Source organism: Monodelphis domestica, chromosome 1 (assembly GCF_027887165.1).
Source record: "Monodelphis domestica isolate mMonDom1 chromosome 1, mMonDom1.pri, whole genome shotgun sequence".
NCBI lineage: Eukaryota > Metazoa > Chordata > Mammalia > Didelphimorphia > Didelphidae > Monodelphis > Monodelphis domestica.
In genome coordinates, this window is record NC_077227.1 from 655,284,080 (window position 1) to 655,301,696 (window position 17,617).

A 17,617-nucleotide genomic window follows, 5' to 3' on the forward strand; every position below is an offset into this window, starting at 1 on the left:
GCACATTTATTAGAGTGTCAGTTATGTTAGGAGGGCAAATTAAATGACAATTGTTTCAAAGTTTTGTTAAGCTCTTTGGCATACTCAATGATAACCTCACTAGAATTTTTATAGCCAACTGCCACTCATCCTTTGAAAACCATCATTAGTTATTGAAATCAAAGAGAAAACGTATTATTCTTGTCAAATTCTGATTGTGTACAGCAGGATACAACAGATTGTATCAGCAGTTATTCTTGGGTAAGCCTGCATTTAACAGCTAAGAAGCTATTGAGATTTGAATTGAAGTCACAGAGTTCCAGTTTAAGAACTAGAAATTACAGTGGGAAAAGCACATGGCTCTCCCCAGAGCACATAATTAGAGGTTTATAGTAATCACTGTTTCATGTGAACAGCACTTTCTAGCTATCTATTAGTGGCTCTGATTTTTTGTATACCATTCATGAATCACCACACTTAGAAATTCTACTGGAACAACTATTAGATGATTACTTATGTTTAGGTGTTGATATGAACTCACTCTCTGAATATAAACACTCCTCCTATATCCCCACTCAGGCACCTGTTGCGCACATTGATGCCATTTTTAGGTCCCTTTTTTGCCTTACACGTGACCAGAGACATTTACTGCAGATCTTGTTGCTATTTTGATGTATCAAACAGCCCAGCAACTAATGAAACTCTATCATTCAGGCAATGATAATTTATTAAGCATGTTCTATGTGTCAGGCATTGACTACTCACTGGTAATACAAAGAAAGGTCAAAGATAGTCCCTGTCCTTGATGAGTTTACAATCTAATGAAGGAGACAGCAAACAAACAAATATTTACAAATAAGAAATATATGAGATAAACTGGAAATAAATGTCAGAGAGAAAGCATTAGTATTAAGAGGTCCTGTGAAAGGCTTCTTAGGGAGGGCCAAATTTTAGATGGAACTTGAAGGAAGCCAGGAGATAGAAATGGGGAGGGAGAACATTCCAGGCATGAGTGATAGCTAATGAAAATGCCTGGAGGCAGGGGATCAAGTGTCTTGTTCAAGGACCATCAAGGAGGTCAATGCTGTGATGGTATGGTGGGGCAAATTGGAGTAAGATAGAAGACTGTCTCTGGCTGTTCAGAGGACTGGAACAGATTATCAGACATGAATGGGGAAGGCAGACATGAAAGGGAATATGCACTGATATGATGCCTGCAGTGTGCCAAGAACATCTAAATGGTTGAGTAAGTGGCTTGGAGTAAGGTAGACCTGGGTTCAAATTCAGTCTTAGACATTTACTATCTATATAACTAATAAGTGTATGAGGCTGGATTTGTCACCCTAGGTAAATCAATTGTGCTCTGTTTGCCTTAATCTACTGGAGAAAATAATGTCAAATCATCTCAATATCTTTTTCTAAGAAAAACTCTCATACAATATGGTTCAGAAGGTTATGAAGATTTAGACATGACTGAACTGAACGACTTTGTGGCAGGCATTGAAGCAAGTATTTTTTGTAAATATTATTTCATTTGATCCTCATAACAATCCTGTGAAGAAGGTGATAATATTATCTTCATTTTATACTGAAGAAACTAAGTCAAAGGTTAAGTGACTTACCTATCACCACACAATTTGCAAATGTCTTTGATAGGATTTGAACTCAGGCCTTCCTTACTGTCTTTCCACTGAGCCATCTAGGTGCCTCAGCAGTTCTGAGCCACTATAGATACACTAAGAGCCAAATAGTTAAATCAATGCCATCAAAAGTTTGGGTTTGAATCTTCTTTCAAGTGAGCAAAAAGAAAGTAACTTTAGAGATGTATTTTAGCTGAGTTTGGGTTGCACAAAAAAGGAGGAATTAATAATGAAATTCAAAGAAGTCAAAGATATCTTTCATGATTATGTGTGTTAGTGATTGATAAATTATATATATATATACATATGAATAATTGCTTCTATGTGAGGAACTACAAATTGATAATGGATCAAGAACTGAAAAGAACATGAGAGCAGGAAAAAAGGCATTTGAGAAATTTCAGAGTTCTTTTAATGACTCAAAGTTCCCCTGAAGTAGAGGTCATCTTTTTGACACAACGAGTTTTGTTAATGTTTGGTTACAAGTCATGGAATATTTCTGTCACCAAAGATTTCAACATATGATGGGTGACAAGAGGATTCCAGGAGATCCTATTGGCTTTTTATCGTTTATCCCTTGATCTCGCTATATAACTGACCCATCTTATTTTCCTGCCATATATCTGTCTGATGAGAACTATTAAATCAGTTCTCTTAAATTATGCCTTACAAGTAATATGTTGCAGATGTGTAAAAATATCAAATTATTAAAATATGGATAATTAAAATCTATATTTTGACACTTGCTTTGATTAGTGTAAGAACCAATCAATCAGAGATATATACCAGTAATATAAGTAATATCATAATTAGAGATAGTAATATGAAGACAAAAAGTCATTATATATATATGTGTGTGTGAGAGAGAAAGAGGATGAAACTCAGAAAGAGAGAGAGAGAGAGAGAGAGAGAGAGAGAGAGAGAGAGAGAGAGAGAGAGAGAGAGAGAGAGAGAGAGAGATAGAAATGAAACTGCCCTCAGAAAAACTATCTTCTATTGTGGATGTGTGTAAATTATTTAAATGAATACAAATTAATGAAAGGCAAATTGGTGAGGAGTGGGTTATGCTATTAGGAGAGCAGGATAGGAAAAGCTTTAAATAATAAATTGTGCTTAAAGAGTCTGTTTGTTTGTTTGTTTGTTTGTTTTTAAGGAATAGAAGAATTCTGAGAGGTATAAGTGAGGTGGGAATTCTTTCCACGTATGGTACAGAGCCAGGGTAAAGGAATGGAGATGAAAGATGAATGGTTGTTTGTGAAAATGACAAAAGGCTCATTTTGATAGACTATGAAGAAAAAAAGAGAGATGAACAATGAGTTTTGGAAGATAGTTTGTAGTCAGCTGGACTTGTGTGACTACTGCACAGGAGAAAGATTAAAGATGAATATGTAGGTTTGGGATTCATCAACATAGAGATGTTCATTAAAAACATGAGGATTGAAGAGGTCACCAAGTGAGCACATACATGTAAAATTCTTTTCAAGATATAGCTTGTACTAGAACCAAGAGTGCAAAATTCATAATGAATAGGTTAATGAAAACAATTCTAAGAGACATCAGAACTCAAATTAAATGCAATGACCAATCTTAAAGACCAAAGATGATGAAGTATTATTTTCTTCTCTAAGTGAATAGGTTTGGAATGTTGCATAGGCATTTTAATTTCCTATTTTTATTTTTACAAAAGAGATAGTTTTATAATGAGAGGGAGAGGTCATTGAGAACTATATGTAGCATAAAAATTTAAAGCTTTAATAAATAACTTTTTAAAAGAAAAGTTAAAAATAAAAAGATAATTTGAAGGTCAAAGTAGTCAAACAAATAAAATCAATTAGCATTGAAAGCACAGGTTACTTGTTGTTTGCATAATTCATGCATAGCACAATTTCCTAGCATAAATTTACTATCTAACTACATGAAAATAGTGTTACATAAAGACTACTCAGTACAGCCAGCTCTCAGCTAGTAAGAACTGATTATCTATTTTATAGATGATCCAGGGACCTAGCTTCCTTTTGTCATCTTTTGGTCATATCATTTTTTAATGAGATTTAACTACTGGGAGAGGAAGTCATGAAGGAAGCAGAAGAGAAATTTCAATAAATCAAATTTCTGTCTATGAACTCTAAGGAAAGGATTGGGAGAAGAGGAAACTGCAAACACCATTTGACACAGTTGGAAAAAACTCCTTCAGAATCAGAAAACCTAGGCTTTAGTTCAGGATTTTCCTAAATGACCTTAGACATGTTATATAACAGTTTATGACTCGGTTTCCTCATCTGCAAAATAAGCTGAAATAAATGAATTCTGAGGTCTTATCCAAAAATGCACTATTTTATACATGTAGTTCACTATCTGTCTGCTGAAAAGAAGGAAGTATGTTTCATCAGTTTGGATTTGAATTAAGGTTAGTCATTGCATTTAATGACCATCTTCTATCTTTTATTAATGTTTTCCTTTTTAATTAATCAGATCATTGTATATTGTTCTCTTGATTCTGCATGGATTACAAATCTTCCCAAGTTTCTTTGAATTCTTCATTAACATGTTTTTCACATCAAAAAGTGCTAACAACCAGATTTACACATAATAAGGAGTTATTATTTCATTTAATTGCTATATAAAAGAGTGGAATATATAAAAATACAATGGATGCTTAGTCACCAGAGAATCTCATAGTGTTGTAGCTGTAAATCTGAATCTAAACATTCCCCAAATGATCATTATGAAAACTTTGTGTCAGAATGTCTGTGAAATCATGTGAAAACGAAATTGTGTGCCTATAAGAACAAAGAAAGAATTTGAACTATAAATGGACTCAAAAAGAATATCAAACCATTTTTTGTACCTTTCCAAAGTTGAAGTTTCTACTTTGGAAGATTTTCCTGCCATAGGAAAACAAGATTGATTGGATAGCTGCAAAATCTGTCCAGACCTTTTTCATTGTTAAAATGTATTTGAATGGCAGATACCTAGAAAACCTAGGCATTCTCATTTTCTGATGAGTATGCTTTACTATGACAACTGCCCAACTGCTTTTAATTATCAATGAATATGGTTTAAATACTCATCTGATTTTTCTTTTTCATCACTAGTTTTTATTTCAATTATAATGAACTGAGCATGGGGAGTCTTTATCTTAAAGTCCTCCTAACTATTGTTGATCTTTCTTTTTTCTCAGGCTAAGATGTCTTTTGATTGATATACAGTAGTAGGAGGGAAACATTAAAGGCATATAGGATTCATTAAATATTTTATCAAAATTCATGTATTCTGGGCATTTTCTGCTATGAAGAGAATATGGAGGCAGCAACTTTATGTTCATCTTCAGTAATTCTTCCAAAACCAGAAATGGTTTTGTTTGCTTCCCTACCCAAACTGATTGCCATTCCTTTACCAAAAATATTAAAATTAGAAAGGACTTTCAGTGGTCCCCTATATAATATCTTTGACACACAATTCTCTGGCCATGGCTTAAAGAAAACCATTTTCAAGAAAACTCCTTAGTTATTTAGACAGACCTTTACATAGCTCTAATTTTGGGAAAAGTATCTCTTATATAAAGGCTAGATCTACCACCATGACAATTCTGTATAGACAACTGTAGAAAATCAAAGTTCCTGTTGCCCTTTTATTCAAATGAATCATGATCATCTATATAGCAATATAACCAATAGATAAGGGTAGTATCAACTATTCTGATAATGATGCAAATAATCAATAAATGTGCCTGCAATGGGTGGAAGACAATGATAAAGTGCAGAATGAGGCACAACACTGAGATAAGACATAGCCTCTGACCTCAAGTAGTTTATAATCTAATGGAAGACTGTAACTATTACAATCTTTACATAATTCCCAAATATAGATATTATTCTAGGACCATGATGGTGAACTTTTGGACACATGCCAAATAGGGCATGCAGAGAGCTCTCTGTGGAGACTTGCGTTTTTACTAGAAAATCTGAGGGACTCTGTCAGAGTTGCTCCTTTCTCCCTCTCTACCACACCTGAAGACATTTTTTCATATCACACTTTTCTGCCCAATAGCCCAATGGGAGAGCTTTCACCCTCTGTCTTGTGGGCTAAGGTGGCAAGGGGAGGTAGTGTCTGGCATACAGTTTCTAGTGGGGCAGGGTAAGTCACCCAGTCTCTAAAAGTTTTGCCATCCCTATTCTAGGACATCTAAAAATTATTTCCCACTATCCTTTTCCCTTCTGGCTCTGTCTCCCATTCTGCAATCTCTTTCTGTATGAATTATTTTGAAAGGCCAATTTATAATGATTTACAGTCTTCCTCCCCTGAGAAATCCCACTCCACTCTCTGTGAAAGTGCAGAGAGATAAATGTCCCTTTAATAACTGGCTCTCAGGGCCACATAACTATGTGGCTGATAAGTTCAATATGTTTGACAACAATTGGACACAAATACCCTCCCACTGTATGTCATATAATTTAGATACAGATGGGATTTTAGAAAACCTTATTCTCTTAATTTTTACCTAAGAAGAAATTGAAATTTGGGAAGTTCATTGACTTGACCAAGGTCATACAAGAAGCAAATTCTGCCCTTTGTGGATTCCACTTTTTTTTTTCCTCTAGAGCTAAATCAATGATCCAATGAATGCCCCACTATATAACATTGACTTTATTAATGTGAGTCTGGTACAACTGAGTGTGAATAAGTGATAGAAAAAAAGTTCCCCCAAAGCCTCCTTGCTCATTTTGCTTCTCACCAAACCTTATGGTCAAAAATAGAAATGCACACTTTTGAATAAAGATAAGCAGAGGATTTCTTTCTTTGAAGTTAAAAATCTTTTTAAAAAAATATAACTAAAAAGGGCATACAGAAATTTATTCTGTTCTTAAGCTATATCTTCTTTTTTGAATGCCCTGTTCAACTTAACATGCTATGGTATCTCCCTCCTCCCAAACAGAAACAGAGAGTTTATTTTTTCTGTGAAATTTGCCCTAATTTATTGCAAGAGGGTTAAAAATTTCACCCTTTCCCCAGGGTATTCTCTTCTTATATCAGCCTATTAAATACACCCACTTTTTTGCCTTCATGAAAATGATTTAATTTATATATTCTTAGTAGTTGGATTTTTATATGATTAATATCCATGCTTTATATTCTGTTTTTAATTAGACTCTTAGAGGGAAGACATCACTAAGAAACTGAGTATGGCAAAGAAGTCAGTGTTTTCAATAAATAGTTGCATTTTAAATAGTTTTAATGATAATTTTTAAAATAACTAATACCATAAATGTATATATAGTATGTATATATATATATATATATGATTTTTTAAACTCTTACCTTCCATCTTAGAATCAATACTGGGCATTGGTTCTAAGGCAGAAGAGTGGTAAGGGCTAGGCAATGGAGGTTAAGTGACTTGCCCAGGGTCACACAGCTAGGAAGTATCTGAGGTCAGATTTGAAACCAGGACCTCCTGTCTCTAGGCCTCACTCTCAATCCACTGAACCACCCAGTTGCCCCCAGTATAGTATATATTTATGTGTATGTATGTAGCTTAAGGGGATAAGGTCTTCCTCATTTTGAGGAAGTCGGGTTTAAATCCCATTTCTTTCACACACTGACAGTGCAACTCTTGGAATGCCATATTATTTCACCTCTCAATGCCTCCCACAAATCTCTAAGACTAAGTTGTAAAGCAGGTACCAATCTAGGCATATGTAAGTGTATATGTACATACATATATATATATATGTAAATATATATTTCTTTCATAAATAATACATTGATTTTGTTTAAAATTAATTTTGTTTAAAACATGGATATATGGAGCACTCTTCAAGGTCAGGGACTTCTTAACTTAATGACCTCAAATAGATTTCAGGGGTTCTATGAACTTGGATGAGAAAAAATGACACCTTTATTTTCACTAGCCTCTAACTAAAATTTAGCATTTCATTTGATTACAACTATATATAGTAAAGCATTCTGGGAAAGGCTCCATAGGTCCCACTAGGTATCAGTCTGCTTTCTGATTCCCTCTCACACATTCACATACACACAAGGTTAAGAATTCCTGCTCTAAGAATTTGTGGCAATGTGAAAGGTGGAAATTTGTACCCAAATTCCTTTCTCGTTTTACCTCACTTCCTCTGTCTGCAGTTCCCATGTACAAATCCTCCTATACTGAAAGCCAAATTTGTAATGCTTTCCAGCTCATGTCCCCTAGGAGGTTTCCCCCCTTTAATTCTGTGAAAATCTAGAAACAAATGTTCCCTTAATGACTTGGCTGCCTGGGCAGTCCCTGTCAGTGGTTTCCATGCCCTTCTCCCTACAAAGACAAGCTCTATTCTTCTGTTCTAGTCAAGAAATGCCCTTTCTGCAGGGATTTGAAATCACCATATGAATGGTGTAGGGGGCAGTGTCTCAGTGTCCTTAACTAGATAAATGCTTTCACATTTGGCACAGACAGTGTCTACATCAGGATTGACCTTAAACGAAAATTATGAAGCAGGCCATTTGTCTCCTCTCTCTAGTCTGTTCCATTTTTCTTTTAGATCCAGTGCTCTCTTACTGACTTCTGGAGGCTTAAAGATCCCCACCCTGAGGACTTTCTTGGCCCTCATAGTTGCCCACATTGCAGATGTCCTGTGACCTAATTCAAAGCCCCTCTCCTTCTCTAACTTCAGGAAATTATAACGTGATTTCTAATTATGAGATCAGTGGCTTTGCAATACCTGAAATCAAACTAGTAGCTCTAGAGGTAGGAATTTCAGGCATTTGATAATGCATTTGGCAAGGCAGTGTGGAACAGTGGAGGGAGCACCCCAATTCAAAGCCAGTTTCTGACAATGACTAGCTAAGGGATCATGAGTAAGCTCTTTCCCCTCTCAGGGGCAGCTAGGTGGACGGACTATGGACCTGGAGTCAGGAAGATTTGAGGTCGAATGAATCCAAACCCAGATATAGCTTAGCTATATGGGATTGTCATTTCACCTCCACCTGCCTCAGCTTTCTCATCTGCAACATGAAGATAACAGTAGCACGCACATATCATGGTTGTAAGGTTAAAATGGGGTAACATTTGTAAAATGCTTTAAAAAACTTAAAACACTTTACAAAGACTTTTTTTTTATGATTATTCTTTGAGCCTTACATAACATTCTAAGATTTAACTAAGTTTCGGATGGATTTCAATCTTAACAGTAGAGGAAGTTTCCACAGCCAGGAAATCACAGTTCCTTGATTTGTTGTCATCCTAAGACAGTGAGAAGAATTTTTTTCTGAGAAGACCAGCTGTTGACTGCTCTATAAATATCACCCTGGAGGTGACTGCCTAGTCTGCCTTTAGATAGGGAGAGCTCTGATCTATGCCCAACGCCCTATACGATTCTTTTTTACTCACCTTGCTCTCTTCCCAACTAGTCAGTCGACTTTTAAAAAGATTGATCATTTTCCAAAAACATCAGTTCCTGGGAGGACAGGGTTTAGGTCTTTTTCATCTTTGTGTCTCCACTAGTGACTTGGATGGTGCATTAAATGTATCATAACAAGGATCCAGTTAGTTCATTTAGAACAACCAAATCAGTTACACATATGGAAACATCCTTTCTCTTTGTTGTGTAAATGACCACTGATACTTTGATACCTAGATCTCATGATAGATGAGGTTTACTCTCATCAACTGGCTTTTCCCTCCAGGATGTGTATACAACCCCATATGTTCCTACCCACCCTATGCAATTCTTACCCAAGTCTTCCTGTAAGTTCACCACAGAAGACTCATGCAACACGCTGAGTGGCTCCCTTTATTTCTCTTGACATGCTGTTGCTAGCAATAATAGCAATGGAGCACACAGAGTCTCCATCACTGCTCCCTCTCAGTCACTTTTGTAATGGGATTGTGCCATCTTTGTTTCTGGCCATTACTTGCTGTAGCCAAAAGATCATCACCTAGTGCTCATTTGGACACAATGAAGCCTTCAAAGGAATGTGTACCAGTTGAGTGCTATTTTTATTTTTTACTAATCCTTTTCTTTTTCTGCTTTTTTTTTGGTTGTGTAGTCTTCTCCTTGTAAGCCCTCCCATTTCTGTATTTAGTCAGAGCCAGATGAACACTTTTTGTTAGAGATTATATTTTTGGAGATTTGATAGATCTGTAGACTTTTAAGGCTAAAGAGAATATGAGATCATGTAGCCATTTCTATCCACTATATTGATGAAATAACTGAGACTCAGAGAAATGTAAGGACAAAGTAACAAATTCCACTAAGCTGTGTTTCCTCAAAGTAGCTTTTGTTGCTCTTTATTTAAATGATTAAATAGAATAAATGGAAATGACTGATCTTCAGAAGGTAATCATTCCGTATTCTAAAAATCTTCCTCTTTTTTTGTTTTTTAAAACAGGTACCATTTCTGTCAACACATTACGCACACCTTACACAGCCCCTGGAGAGAGTGAGATCCTAGACCTGGATGATGACTTGTACCTTGGAGGTTTACCAGAAAACAAGGCAGGTCTTATCTTCCCAACTGAAGTATGGACTGCTCTCCTCAACTACGGCTACGTGGGCTGCATCAGGGATTTGTTTATCGACGGTCAGAGCAAAGATATTCGACAAATGGCTGAGATTCAAAGTACTGCTGGAGTCAAGCCTTCTTGCTCAAGAGAAACAGCAAAGCCGTGCCTTAGCAACCCATGTAAAAACAATGGCATGTGTAGGGATGGGTGGAACAGATATGTCTGTGATTGTTCTGGGACAGGCTACCTTGGCAGGTCCTGTGAGAGAGGTAGGTTTCAAAAATGAGGCGCCTACCTCATCATAGCATTTGATGTTCCCATTATATTGTTGAGCAGGGAAACATTAACTGAAGCTAAACTGACTCTTGCTGAAAAATAAGCTTTCAATTATGTTATTAATTTCTTTAGAAGTAGCTAAGGGATCCAATAGATAGAACAGCAAGGCTTGAGCAAAGAAAACCCAAATTCAAATCTAGCCTCAAGACATTTACTAGCTATGTAACTGAGGGTATGTCCCTTAACTTCTTTTTGCCTCAGTCTCCTTACCTATAAAATGGGGATAATATTAGCACCCAATTCCCAGGGTTGTTGTGAGGATCAACTAAGATAATAAAAGTAAGTACTATATAAATGATTGCTATTGTTACTATTGCTATAGTTATTATACCCATTTATGTCAGGAATATGCATCCAAGAATATGTTGAGGGATTATTATTGAGGTGCCAAATATTTGGGAAGGCATCTGAGATGAAAGAACTATAAAAGCACAGTAGAGACAGTGACAGACCTGAAATCAGGAGCACTCATTTTCCTGACTTCAAATCCAGCCTCAGAGACTTACGAGCTATATGACCCTGGGCAAGTTTCTTAACCTTTTGCCTCAGTTTCCTCATCTATAAAATGAGCTGGAGAAGGAAACGGGAAGTCACTCTAGTACCCTTGCCAAGAAAATTCCATATGGGGTCACCAATATTCAGACATGTCTGAAAAGTGACTGAATAACAAAAATACAAGTTGAATATATATATATCCCTGCAATGCATGTTCAGAGTTTTTGAGTACTACAGAGAAAATGGCCTAAAGTATATTTTTGAGGACGGAGGTTTTCTCTTTTACCTAGAAAGGCAACCACTTAGAGAAAAAGTCTCTGTGTAGTTCTCATTCAGAAGAATGTAAGGTGAAGCAGTTTCTTTAATTAGACTTATGAACATGAATAGTCATTTCAGTGACAGAAAGTATCATTTGAGACAGTATGATATAGTGAATAGAAGTCTTGCTTCTGAGTCAAGAAGACCTTAGTTCAGGTCATGCACCTAACAAATAAATAGTAGCCTTCTGACCAGGAACAAGTCATTAAACCCTCAGTGTCCCCAAGGAGCTCTAAGATGACAGGTTGCTGATGGTCACAGAAGAATTACCATTCTGGAGTAGTGGATGAGATTCCTACACTGGGAGTTCTCCACACTGAAGGAATCTCAGAACCAGACTATCTTCCTCCCTTTCCACAATTAAACCATTTTATTCAAGCTGCAAGTAAAATCACTGTTGATATTATTGATCTAATTCTAATTTATGCCACATAATGGCAGTGTGATCCTAGGCATATTATTTTACGGGGACATATTATGTGCCATGCCCTTATTGGGAAGGAACTCTCTGTTCCCATAAAAGAACATGACTGGCCAAAAAGTAAAAATATAAGACAGTTATCCTGATCAGGAAAGGAAAGGGAATAAGTATTTTACATAGCAAATACTCTGTTTTAGGCATTATATTAGGAATTTTATATTTTCTGATTCAATTCTCATAGCAACCCTGTGAGGTAGGTACTATTATTATCTCCATTTTACCGTTAAGGAAACTGAGGCAAGCAGTGATTAAGAAATTTGCCCAGAGACAGAAAACTAGTGTCTGAGACCACATTTGTCAAGTCTTCCAGACCCCAAGCCTTATAAATTGCACTGTGGGAAGATGGTAAAATACAACAGAAGATCACCTCACTCTCCAAATTCCTTCATAAATAATCTAAAATGGTGCTTCTGATTGATCTTTAAAATGGCAAAAATAATTGAGTCAGGGAGAAACAGTAGTTCAATACAGGGCAACTGGGGAAGAAGCTAGGAAGGCTCTAGGTTGCAATTTGACAACTGAATCAACACTTAATCTGAAAGAAAACTATCAGAGGACTTTTTCTGGGGCACTAACAAGAGAATTGATGTTCTTTATCTTCATTAACTAGATAATTAATGAATTGTTTAAGGCAATATATGACCTTCAGTGGAGCCTTATGTCTTAAGACCTAACCTCCCACTAAAGAATGCCCTCCACACTCTTGTAGTTGCGTCCAATGAATCAGTTTATGAAGCCATGAACCAGAGATGGTCTCATCTATCTGGCGAGAGCTTTAAGTTTCTGTTTTCTCCCCTTTTCCCAACCTCCCACAGCATGTGTGCTAGTAGTGTAAGGGACATGAAGGACATGGTAGTACTGCATTGGAGAGCAAAGAGTGGAGAGAAATAAATAAGGATTAGATATCTGGGAGCTGTTAGGATGGAAATGAGCAGCAGAGACAGTAGAAATGGGCATATCCCCCCCCCCCAAGTTAATGCCTCAATCCCTTCCTTCCTTTCCCTGATGACATTGGATACATTCTTGCATATACCTTATTCTTATACTTTAACTATATTCCATTGGAAATAAATACTTTGAACAGCATTAATAATATTTTTCATTAAAATATTCAATAACAAAAAATACAATGTATAATTAGTTTCTTCCTTTATTCCTTGGGTCTTAGTTTCTGATCTGTAAAATAAGAGGATTGGAATAGATTATCTCTGAGATCCCTTCTATAATTCTATCATCTTTTAAAAATATTTTTATAGACTCACTTTTTGAGTGAAAAGATATGTGTTTAGAAAGCAAATGAGTAGATGTATTACTCTGGTCACTTACATAAACAAGGAAGAACAGCAGTTAATAACAACAAATATCTTTAACATCATAGATTTCTGAAGAACTAGAATAGTCTCGAAGGGTCATTTAGGTAAATTGCCTCAATTTACAGGTGAGAAAACTGAGCAAAGCAGGGTGACAGGATTTGCACTGTGCCACATTTAACTAAGGCCATTTGAGCCCAAATCCAATCCTCTTTGCATCAGGCAGTCTACATATCTTTCATTCACTATAAACAGGAAATTATCAGTTTTGTGTTGTGTAGTCTAACAGGACAACAGACAAGTAAGTGTGCTTGTAGTAAAATTGTCTCTGCCAGCAGAAACCCAATCTCAATGCCTGTGCATTGGCAATGGTAGTTATTTCTTTCTTTTGCTTAATCCATTTTACCAGGGAATAAAAGTCTATCATTTGTTCTTTGGGGGAGGAAAAAATAATATAACATGATGGAGAAAGAGGAGTAAAAAAAGGAAAAAGAGACAACTGATTTTTAGAATCTATCTTAGTCCTGATTAAACAAAACAGACAAACAAACAAAACTCTGACTAAAATGACCTAAAATGTTGCTTTTTATTTTATTCTATTGGACAAAGGCCAGTTGATTCTGATGCCTTTGGATTGTTTTATTCCTGGTTAAGCAATGCTTGAAGAGGGCATAACTGAACTGTCATATGAATTACAAAAGCTTTCAGTTAAATATGTATAGTATACCACCCTGTGGTAATATTCTGCTATTACATTTGGCAAGTATAAAAATCAGCATTGTATTTCTCCTAGCAGAAAGGGAGTGGGGGGGGGGGGGAGAGGGAATATTTACATATTGCAGTAATTAGAAGGAAGGGTGGCAAGCATATGCAGATTTGCAAATGAGAATTTAATAGCAAACTTCATCACTGGGATTCAGCACATATCCACATCTGACAGGTTGCTGTATCTTGCTGCTGATTTCCCTGTTGTCCCATTGGTTGTGCATCTAGTGTTAAGAGAAGGATTTTGGTTTTTGTTTTTTTTTCTTCTTCTTGGCTTAGCTGAGTGAAATTGGAGCATCCTTTTATGTCAGAATTAATTTCTTGGCTTATTTTGGTGAGTGATGATAACATGAAAAGCCAGATTTGTGACTACCAAAGTTGGCTATTGTCCTTCGCCTCACCATGTGCTAGTTGAGTCAGCAAAGAATGTACTGCCTATATATTGGATTTTCTAATTCATAATAAACGGCTCTTATTGAATAAGAGAATTAGATTGGTGAGGAACTTAGAGACAGCCTGGTTCAGTGGAGAGAATATTGAATGTGCCAGCTGGAAATCCTTTATTTGAATTCTACCTCAAGTGACTTTGGGCAAGTCACTTAACCTTGATCAGCCTCAGTTTCTTTATCTGTAAAATGAAAAAAAAAAGAAAAGAAAAATGAAAGATTGGATTTCATCTCTTTAGTGATTCTTTCCACTTCCAAATCTGTGATTTTTTACATTATTTAGTATATTGCCTTCATATTTTATATAAAGATACTGAAGCCCAGAAAGTCAAAGTTATATGCCTAAGACAATATCTCATAAAATATAGTTTGAACCCAGGAAGAATGAATTTAAAAAACAAAACAAAACAAAACAAAACATTGTACTTCAATTAAAGTGCATATGGGTTCAAATCTTATTTCTACTACTTACTTAGGAATCCGTGGTCAAGTGAGCTTACTCTTTCCAAGCAAGTTTCTTATTCTCTTAATTGAAGGAACTAAACTAGAAGATGCCCTGCTCTCCCTCCAATTCTAAATCTCATGGTGGTATTATAATTTTCTAGCAGGATAACTATTCTACCTTCATTTTATATGTGAGAAAATTAAGAAATGACAACTAGCATTTGTAATGTGCTTTCAGATTTGCAAGGTACTTAACAGATATTATTTCATTTTATCCTCTCAACAACCATGGGGTGGGGTGTATGTGGGGGTGGAGGGGAGCTAGTACTGTCATTCATGTCATAATTAAAGAAACTGAGGCAGATTAAACTTGTGTTATTTTTATTCTCATATTATAGTTGAAGAAACCGAGGTAGACAAAGGTTAAAGTGATTTGCCTGGGTTTGCAGAGCTAGTAGTCAAATTCACATTTGAATTCACATTTCCCTGAATTCTCTAAATTCAGAGCTCTGAGATGAGGTGATTGTGCCCTGTGTCATGCCAGGACACAACTAGGTTTTCTGACTCTTGGCTTATGTTCTTTCTCTTATGGCATAGCTGAATGCATGCTCTGATTCTTAACAGATGTTGATATCCCTTATAGTCATATATACCTATGTATGAGTACCTCTTCAGAAAGGAGAAAAGCAAGAGGTTGGGTATACTAACACTCAGTGTTATTATTAGAAAGGTAAGTTTGGTGTTATGGAGAAGAAGCACTTGTCTTGAGGTCCGAAAACATGGGTTTGAGTTCCGATTCTACTCTGTGACCATGAGCAAATCGCATAACCTCCCTGAGCTTCAGTTATTGTTTCATTTTTATTTTTTAAAAAGTTTTTATAGTGGGGCAGTTAGGTGGTTCAGTGGATTGAGTACCAAAGCTAGAGATAGGAGGTCCTGGGTTCAAATTTGACCTTAGACACTTCCTGACTTTGTGACTGTTGGCAAGTCACTTTACCCCCATTGCCTACCCATTACTGCTCTTCTCCCTTGGAAACAATGCATAGTATTAATTCTAAGTCAGAAAGTAAAGGTTTTAAATAAGTTATTATGCAATATATTAATATGTTATTCTTTTTAATATGGAAAACTGGAATATAATTTAGAGTAACTTCCTCAGTTATTGAGACAGAAGTATAAATTGTCACATGCACTAAAACTTTACACAGTCATTATTATTTCTAATGTTCTTTGTTAATAACCTATAAACCTTTTCATGGGGTAGTGATAGAGTTATAAATACTAAAGGAACTGAAAAAGAAAATAAAAGCATTTTTATTTTGCAGATAATACAATTTCAGAAAGTAGGATTTCAGTTTAGAATAGTATGTTCTAAATGAAGACAATGGCAAATGACTGGTTTCTGTTAATATAACTCCAGGGTATTTGCAATAAACAAAAAATCATCTTTCTCTAAAGCGATGTGCTAATTATATACAAGGAAAACTCCATCTCAAAGTATGTACATCAAACAAATCAGGAAAAACTCCCCCCAAAATGACAAACTGTTGTCAATATTGAACCCAAGCTCCTGCCACCTGTTTTGACAAAATGTTTTTTTAGTAAAGAGAAACTGAAAATTTTTGGGTGATTTTTTAATATTTCAGAACCATTCTTGATTATATGTAAAATAAAAACATCAATAAAATCAGAAGCTTCATTTTACTTGTTTATGAAAACTCCAGCAGATGGAGGGACAGATGTCACAGCAATATAATTTGGCTTCTTCTCTGGTTTTCATCGTAGATCACAATATGTGACTGCCTGTCGGCAGAGCCTGACACAGGTGCATACCTTGGGCTTCAACAAGGAATAATGCAAAGAAGCAAATTTATCAAACTTAATGATGAGGGGGAAGGAGACATAAAAGGCAAAGCTGAAAGTGACTTGTTCCTTTCCCTTATGAACCCCGGGGAAATACCTAATTGGAATAAGGGTTTTAATAATTCTCTTTTGCAGGTAGATTAGAAAATGATCTCACCATTAATTTTAACCAAATAGTATAATCTTAAAACATCAAGGCTTTATTTACCATTTACTTGGCAAATCCCAATTTCATCCGTGTCTAGTTTTCATTGGTTTTCCAAACAAATAATCATTCTAATCATGTTGAATCTTGTAAAATTTCATTTATATTTTGACAGTTTTAGGCACATGTAAACATTTTTAAAAGCTATATATGGATGGGCACTGCCTGTTTTATTACATTTTCTTCTTCAGTAATTTGTCATGACCCCATTTGGAGTTTTCTTGGCAAAGATACTTAAGTGGCTTGCCATTAGAAACTGAGGCAAACAGTTAAGTATTTGTTCAAGGTCATACAAAATGTCTGAGATCATATATAAACTCACAAAGATGAATCTTCTTGACTCCATGCCCAGTATTCTATCCACTGTGCCACCTAAAAGGGTATCTTATCATATAATTATATAATATAATAATTTTAATTATATTCCCCTTTTGAGTGTCAAAATTAGTCTTGATTTTTTTCTATTCTATTATAAATAAACATGATTCCATGTTAGTCTCACATTTATATTGGAGAAATACAAGATTATTTACAATCAACTTAAAAGCAAACTTTCATTTCAGAAAATAAGATTTTTTTTCAGTGAAATGGTGGATAAAAGACTATCTACAAGATACTCAAATTTTCATATTGAATGTGAGAAATAGCATCCATTCTCCAGTTTTTTCTCCTTTATGTTATGAAATTACCTAGATTTAACTAAAACTTTTTCATTCAAGTGTTTTAGTTCTGCAATAGTCCTAGGTTATTGACTTTGAGAACAGTAGAGAGAAGTCATAGCTTGTATTTATATAAAACTGTTCCAAAAAGCATTTTACATATATTTTTATTTGAT

The 17,617-nt window shown here is 35.5% G+C and overlaps 1 protein-coding gene across 44 annotated transcripts in view; it reads left to right on the forward strand.

The window, feature by feature from the left end:
• NRXN1 (neurexin 1) overlaps positions 1-17,617 on the forward strand; it is a 1,454,617-nt gene that overhangs the window by 607,364 nt on the left and 829,636 nt on the right. For all 44 annotated transcript variants that reach the window (XM_003339683.3, XM_056823682.1, XM_056823689.1 and 41 more), the window contains one exon: positions 10,005-10,388. In XM_003339683.3, coding sequence (XP_003339731.1) covers positions 10,005-10,388 — 384 coding nt within the window. The remainder of the gene's footprint in view (positions 1-10,004; positions 10,389-17,617) is intronic.